Source organism: Rutidosis leptorrhynchoides, chromosome 1 (assembly GCF_046630445.1).
Source record: "Rutidosis leptorrhynchoides isolate AG116_Rl617_1_P2 chromosome 1, CSIRO_AGI_Rlap_v1, whole genome shotgun sequence".
NCBI lineage: Eukaryota > Viridiplantae > Streptophyta > Magnoliopsida > Asterales > Asteraceae > Rutidosis > Rutidosis leptorrhynchoides.
In genome coordinates, this window is record NC_092333.1 from 471,193,493 (window position 1) to 471,202,227 (window position 8,735).

The following is an 8,735-nucleotide window of genomic DNA, read 5'->3' on the forward strand; positions in this document are numbered from 1 at the left end:
TTCATCTACAGGAATTAGCTGCAATTCAGTTGATAATAGTGTTGAATTAAGTGAAAAAAGTAAGAAAAATATTGGAATGAAGATGAACGGTTTGGGAAATTATAAGAAAATTTGGAAAGAAATTTGCAAGATTGCAGAAAAAGATGTGATGGATTCAAGTAAAGTGCAAAAAGAAAGATGGAAAGGTGAAGATTTTGAAGAGATTGGTATGAGTTTTGTGTTGCAAATTCTTGATCAACTGATTCTTGAATTATTTACCATCACATGATAGCTATTTTAATTGTAAACTACTAACTTTTTACCAAGTGCATTTGCATTCAAAAGTGAGTAAAGTTCTAACATTCTCTTGTAATGTATATCTTGAACTTGAATCTTGATTTGTTAACCATATCAGTTATGGATTACAAAGCTCAAAATTACATGACTTTTAAGTACTACTACAACATAGTAAGGAAAATATACATAATAATATATAATATATATCCAAATTCCACAATTCTAAATGTAAAATGGGTTTGACTGTTACCATAAGCTTGAATTTGCTACAGCTAATAAGAATACACAGGATAGTTTGAATCCAATTGATTTGCTTTTAGCAAGTGAAATATAAACTAAGACATGGGAATTACGAACTCAAAACGCGTGAGAAGCTTAATAAACTTGTACTTTTCGCCTTTTGTGTTGTACAATGGGACACATCTAATGCCGGTTCTCAACTCGGAAACGGGTAGGCAAGTTTGGCCTCCAAACTCATTTTTCTTGGTAGTGTCAATATCTTTAACCTCAATCCTTAACAATGCAAGTTCCGGGACTCTTATAGGAAACTCAAACTCCTCGTCCCAAACAGGCCACCAATCATCCACAATCGCCTTAGTTTTATACATTCTTACACTTTTATCATCCTTGTATCCCGCTATTCCGACCTGTAGTTACAGAATAACATTTATAATAAATGTGGAGTTATATTTTCTTTTCTACAAATCATCAGAAGATAATTCAGACTTGTTTAAATTGTAGAGTAGTTGATCTACATTCTCAAGCAGACTTGTTGAAGTATGTATCAGTTGTATTCAATTTGATTTGCGGATCAATCTATTTTAATTTCCTGCTTTTCGCCGAAAATAAAAAAGAAAAGATACTCACTTTTGCATAGAAGTCTGGTGGGGAATGGTGATCGAAGTGAGCTTGATGAAACTCCATATGCCATCCTTCTCCCGTGTATAGTTTAACCTGTTAACGAAACAATTGAGATAATAATAATAACAAAGACAAAATTACGTTATGGGTAATTAATGTTTGTTAAAAGTTTCATGGATGAACTTAAAGTATTTTTTAATGTGGATGACCCTAATGTTTGAAAAAGTGTCGTCGTTGGCCCCTGAAGGTAACAGACATCAAATGCCTACCTTAGTGTGCATCACTGAGATGCACACGAGGGCTCCTACATCATTTTGCGCCAGTAAATGCCTACCGTTAGTGGCGTAAAATGACGTCAAATGCCTACCGTTGGCGTAAAGTGACATGATAGCCCTCGAGTGCATCTCACGTGCACTAACGGTAGGTATTTGACATATGTTACCTTTAGGGACAAACGACGCAACTTTTTTAAACATTAGGGTCATCCACTTCAAAAAAATATTCTAGGTTCATCCATGAAACTTTTAGCAAACATTAATGACCAATAGTGTAATTTTGTCGAAAAAAATTATATTTGCCACCTGATATCGTTTTAGTTTAAAGAGATTGAAGATTTACAATCAACCTTTAAAATTCTCGTAACTTTATTAGGACTAAATGCCACGTCACCATGACATAAAAAGTTTGGTTTCTTAACATAGCCACAACCATTGTTTGCTCTGAACATTCCTTGCATTAACCACAGGTTCTTTTCGTAACCCTGCAAGCCCACACGAGTGTGAGTACTTGGTTGAAACGAACTTGTTTACTTAACTATTTAATAAGATTTGAAAAAATATAAATACTTACCTGCATATTGAATGCAACCATTTGTGCTCCATGGTTCCAACCATTAAATGGGTTGTAATTAGATGAATCTAGACGCGTTCCCTTAGGGTACACCCTCAAAATATTCCTCTGCGTGAATCTTGCGGGATGATCAGGTATAAGATATCAATCAAGACTAATGATGAATCTTGCGGGATGATCAGGTATAAAACATGTTGATATTTGCCAGTTTTAAAAAAGTCTACCAATAAGTAAGAATTGAAGTTTATATAAAGACAAGAAAGATTTAAATGGCTTCAAGATCTAAACTTGTTATCTAAGTACCTCACAATTTGTTCTCCATGATCTATGCAAGCTACTACAAGTTCTTGTTCGCTCAAACTGAGACGCCTGACTTTATTAGGGTCCACATTTAGAGATCGACGAACATCTCCTTTATGTTTCATAGAATGGATAGCAATCACTTCCTTGTACTCGGGTTCTTCACCTTGCGCATCTTCCTCCTCGTTGTTACTATCTTCATCTGAACCTTTTTTAGCTTCTAACCAACCGAAAATTGCAGAAATCACCTTAATATGCTGTAAAATGAGACAAACCAATCAAGCCAACGATACAAAAATACTACTCCGTCCCAAAATAACTATTTCATTTTGACTACTGAGACTTTTTTTCAACTTTGACTATAAATATTTTTATTTTGCGTTGTATAATATTTGACGAAATTTTTATGAATCGTCTGGGTTTAAAACGTGTTTCCATTGGTATAATTTTGACCAAATATTATATAACACAAACAAATATATATATAAAGTCAAAGTTGAAAAGCAAGACTCTCAAAAGTCAAAATTGAACAATTATTTTGACACGGAGGGAGTAATAGCAAAAGCTCAAATTACATTAGTCATTCTCTTTTTATTCACACTCTTTGGTAGCCTTGTTGAAATAGCGATCCGTTTCTTTAAACTTTCAGGCGAAGGGAGCTCGGTAAAATCGTTTTTTGGTTGATACAGCATATTCCCAAATATTTGTTTGACCATCTGCAAGAAGACTATGTTTTCAGTAACGATTTGGTCATCAACAAACACAAATAAAGAAATTGTTACACACAAGAGCCACTTTGGCGCGTAATTTTTTGTTGAGATGATCCTCGATAGTGATAACGACTGGATATTCGGAAGCATTAAACGCATAATCCCTGATAACTTCCAAACATTTCCTCAGCTTTAGGGATGCCGTCAGAGTCCTTTAAATGACAAAAGAAACAAAATTTTACTTGGCATAGTGGACATATTTCAAAATGACAAATTGGGTAACATGTTAAAACAGTTAAATTTTGTACAACCAGTAACAAGCATTTTCCCAAAGTTATTAATTTCTTCTTCTATCCATTATTACTTTATCATATTTTAGTTTTAACTAGTTTTCGAATCCTCGCTTCGCGGCGGGGGTTCGATTTTTAATGTATTTTATTGTGTTTAGTTACGGAGCCTGCGAGTGAAAAATCAACATATATGAAAAGTACCCTAAATATTTAGCGTTTTTTTAAAAGTGTCCATTTTGCGTATAGTTAGTGACATTGTGTTCATAAAATTATTTCGAGTTTAAGGATGGTGTCGGAAAAATTTAACTCGTTGCGAGCGAGAAGATATGACCTGTTGAATATTTGAGTGGAGTTTATTTAAGATATTTTATGAAAATTTTGATTTGACGCTTTAACCCCCTGTGTTGGGGACTGATTTTAATTTTTGAACAAAGTGTGGGGGGCTTTTGTGGTGTTACTTGAAAGAAAGAAGGGAAAAAAAGAGTGAAAACACGAAAATACACTTGGTACTATTCATAAGTTTTGTCTAATAGTTAATATGGTAAGGTAATGTAACCGGATTTTTATAAATAACATTATTTAATACGCTTGGCTTTACACATTGAAACACACTTTTTGTAATTTTTGACCATTTTCTTAAACTAATTTTTTTTTTTTTTTCCAACAACCGTTAAAGATAAAACAAAACTTCTTCATAAGTAATGGGTTGAGATTTGTCAACTCCGATTGAAGTAGGGATGAACATTAGTACCCGAATTTTCGATACCGTATGCCGTTATAATCGGTACGGTATTCGATTTTTAAATATGTTAATATTCGAGATGCGGTACTAAGCGGTACGATACCACTGTACCAGTATTTACCGGGTTTGGTACCGGTACCGAAATTATAGGAGTTGGACCAATCAATTAGTAAATAGATTACGAAACACGTATGCTCCACTGTATGCTTGTGTGCTGTGTGGTGTTTGGGTCAAATATATGAATGTATGTTTGATCCCAAGCACATTTGTAATAGTGTATCATGATCATGAACAATATAAAAACTAGCGTATCATGAACAGTATAAAAACTAATATATCATGAAGAGTCTGGAAACCTACATATCATACACATATGTACATACACCTATGATTTACGTGTATAATTTGACACTTTTTGTATTTATTTTTAATTTTAATTTGGCATGAATTACTATTTTTATTCTTTTATTTGTTATTTAGTTCGGCACCAAGCGGTATAGTACCTCTTTTTACCGTACTGGTACCGATACCGTACCGGTTCCGAACCGATTATATTGGTGCGATATTCGATACTCACTTTAGGGATAAAAATAAAGCGGTACCAACGGGTTGTACTAACGGGTTCAGTACGGTTCGGTACCGAAATGGTACCACGCTCATCTCTAGATTGAAGGTCATATAGAAAAAACTAATAGACTACATACCTTCCATGGCAAACGTTAATATCAGTGTTGGTCGAATTTGGCCACAAATCAAGTTCAATGCCTCTTACACCTTTTAGTAGGGCCCTTATGATAGGCTTAACACTACTCTCGCTTGTAAACTGGTTACCCGTTAAGTAAGTATTGTGGCTGGTATACAAATAATAATGTGAAATTGGAGAATTCATGTCATCAATAACCGCCTGAAAAAAGAAAAAAATAATAATAAAAAAATCCAACGATTTTAGGCCTGTTTACAACAGGATCAAGGTTTTAATACTAAAATCAAAGTGTAATATACTACTACTACTACTACTAATAATAATAATAATAATAATAATAATAATAATAATAATAATAATAATAATAATAATAATAATAATAATAATAATAATAATAATAAAAGTTATTAAAAGAAAATTACACTTAAAGGATGATTGAGGTCGCTAAATAGAAATTGTAAGAGATCTAGTCCTTTGTGTTGATTGTGAGGCTTTGACATTTCGAATATGGATTTGGCATCTGCATCAGTTTGACCTTGGACTTGTGTTAGGAAATTATGAAAATTGTGAACGTTAATTATACCGTTATCTGAGTAGTCCCGAAGCACTTGTTCAATATCCTGTGGAAGCCTATCTCTTTTTCTTTTTCCCGTGAATTGTCTCATGAAACAACCAAAAACTTCAAAAGATTGCATTATCTACAAAGAGGAAAATAACTGATTACAAAGAACACAAAAAAATACTATTGATCTAATCTATGGGTATAGATAGGTAGGCAACAAGCACGCATGAATATATATGTGAAATGCTAAAGATATGAAAGATATTGTCCCCACCAATAAATAAGAATGGGTATAAAACTTTATATATTCTAACTTCATAAAATATTGCCCATTTTGCAAGTGAGAATTGATCCTTATTCATACCAGCTAATATTCTAGATTCTGTAATTTTGCTTCTATTAGGAATTATTCTGCATACACATGAAGCACATATATCTAAGAATATAACACATTAAAGATGGATATAAATAGGTATAGACCATAACATATGTGTTGCTAATGTTAGAAGTATTATCTTGTTTCAAAATAGAAACTTTTCGAGTCTTTATACAAAAACCATCTTACTACAACAATGATATCCATTTCGTTCTTCTTCATTTACAAGTTCACAAACATAATCAGTAATAAAATTTTATCATTTGTGCTCGCTTATATCATTATTTTTAAAAAAATAAGCTATGAACTGGTGTGATAGATCATGCATATTTTCTCTGCTAATGTATGACATTATGTATACATAAGTATAATCTGGGACCATAAAGTTCTCTTGGTACTCAAATCCGGGTATCATCATATAATCTGGGACCATAAAGTTTAAAGTTCTCTATATAAAGTTGATATGTGAAATCGTACCTTAAAATAGTTAGCTAAAAACTTAACAATTATCACACAATATCAGGCAACTAAAACCTGATCGTGCAGTAACTAGTAAGCAATTTGACCAGTTCGTTCCATAGAGAGCAGTGTTCAAGATTAAAACAACTTAGTAATTATTCTAAGAATTGGGGTTTTTTGTTTTGAAGTAAATTAAAAATAGTAGCAAAGGTAAAGTAACGAATAAACCAGATAAGGAGAAGCTGTGTCCACTTTAATGCTCAACAAATGATTAGGATTGTTCTTTAATTAAAACCGTTTATTAAGGTCTAGGTAACTAGTTCATATCGGTCTCACGAAATCAATGAACCAAAGGCATAATGAATTCAATTTACTCACATAAATATCATTCAGAGGTCCAAATTACTATTGTTAAATTAATCTAGACTTCCTCTTGGTTAAACTCACATAAAACCTAGGCTAATGGGATCACTCGGAAAAGCCTAAACGATTGTGTTATCTCAATATCAATTTAATCACCAATTGCACTCACATACAATTGTCTAAATCACAAAGTGTTAAAGTACAAGCTATGAATCTTGATAAACTCACATAAATCAGATTCAACAACCTGTATAATTAAATAAACGATATATAGACAAACACAACAATGGATCTTGCGAGAAAGCACAATTAATTAAACATAAAACTATAATAAATCAAAAGATAGAACAATCCATACTCATAAGTCTTACATCAAAGTGAACACAATGAAAGTTTAGCCTAGCATGGAAAAAGAAAGAACAAAATAACAATTGGAACGAATAGAATTCATCATAAAATCACTAAAATAATGAAGAACTAGGGTACCAATGATTAATGGATGATCTAATCTTCAACCCTGATGTTATGATCTTCAAAATTGGTGAAGAGTAGCTCAAAAACCTTCAAAAACGACCCTTCTAGCCTCTGGATTCGTCAATAATTCGATACCCTAAAGTTGGGGGTTAAATGGAGTATTTATAAGGCTGAAATTCGGAATGCTGACCGACCCTGCATGGTGACCGCGATAGGTCTATCATGACTGCGATGGAGCTATTGCGACCGCAATAGGTCTATTGCGACCGCGATGGAATGCTGAACGAAACCTGTGAGTTCTGTCGACCTATTGCGAGGGCAACACCCCCATCGCGACCTCAATGAGGCTCTGTACAGCATATTCTGTAGTGACCCGGGAATTTTCGACCAAATTTAAACTTGAATCTTTATATGATTTCGACACGATAAGCAAAGTCTATAATATTGAGTCTCGACAATTTTGGAAACATGTTCGTATATTCAAGTACTCTTTGACTACTCCCGACGATTCACGAACAACGATCTGTAAATATATATATATATATATATATATATATATATATATATATATATATATATATATATATATATATATATATATATATATCTATATATATATATATATATAAATATATATATGAAAGAGAAAGTTATGTGATTTAATTCATTTGTGTAAATAAAAAAATATATATATATATAATATTTTGAGTTAATAAAATATACTTTAATCAATTGAAATTAAAAATGTAAATTGATAAATAAAAACAATTAAGTTACTATTAAAATGAAAACATATAACTATGTATATGATTTTATATATATATATATATATATATATATATATATATATATATATATATATATATATATATATATATATATATATATATATATATATATATATATATATATATATATATATATATATATATATATATATATATATATAAATGTTAAAAATTCAAATATGTTATTTTATGGAATAAGTATTACATGAGTAATGAAACTTGAAGTTAATATATCATTTGAAATTACAAGTTAGGATATAAATGATATACCAATATTATTATTATTACTCTTATCATAATACTTATTATTATTAAGTATTATTTTGATGTTATTATTATTAACACTATTATTATTAGTATCTTTATAACATTATCAATATTATTATTAGTATCACTAATAGTTCTATTATTATTATTATATTATCATTATAAGTATTAGTATTATTTTTATTGATATTATTAATTATTTTTATCATTTATATTATTATTAGTTCTGTGTTTATTATCAGTAATTTTATTATTTCTAATAATATTATCAGTATTATTATTTTTATATTTGTATGTATATTTATAAATTATTAGTATTTAATATTAAATATATCATATAAAGCCATATAATTACGCGAATTTAAATACAGATCATCACCAGATTCATTTATTCTGTCTTCTACCTTCTATCGTGGACATCTGGTCGACCTAATCCTCATCACAAACAAACCAAGTTCTGCTACGTCACGATCATACTTAATTATATAAAAATCAGAATTCTTTATTTGTTTATTTGTTTTTATCCTGCTGTTACCCTATTATACCCGTGAGTGAATCAACCTCCAATCATCACAATAAAACAATTAATCAAACAAATTCCATTATTGATATCTATAATTTATCACTGCAATTCGAATTGGAGAAAACCCCAAATAGAGATGAAGAACACAGCTTATATGTTTTTCTTTTTCTTCTTCTGTTTTCCTCTGTACGT

The 8,735-nt window shown here is 30.9% G+C and overlaps 1 protein-coding gene across 1 annotated transcript; it reads right to left on the minus strand.

Moving 5' to 3' along the window:
- Positions 1-566: 566 nt before the first annotated feature.
- Positions 567-5,426, minus strand: LOC139874622 (phosphoinositide phospholipase C 2-like). Its single transcript, XM_071862030.1, has 9 exons — positions 5,154-5,426; positions 4,733-4,932; positions 3,073-3,208; positions 2,862-3,002; positions 2,290-2,543; positions 1,987-2,104; positions 1,763-1,897; positions 1,144-1,230; positions 567-923 (listed from the first exon to the last, which is right to left on the minus strand). The coding sequence occupies exons 1-9, from the start codon at positions 5,424-5,426 to the stop codon at positions 612-614; spliced, it is 1,656 nt and encodes a 551-aa protein (XP_071718131.1). The 3' UTR covers positions 567-611.
- Between the last annotated feature and the right edge of the window lie 3,309 nt (positions 5,427-8,735).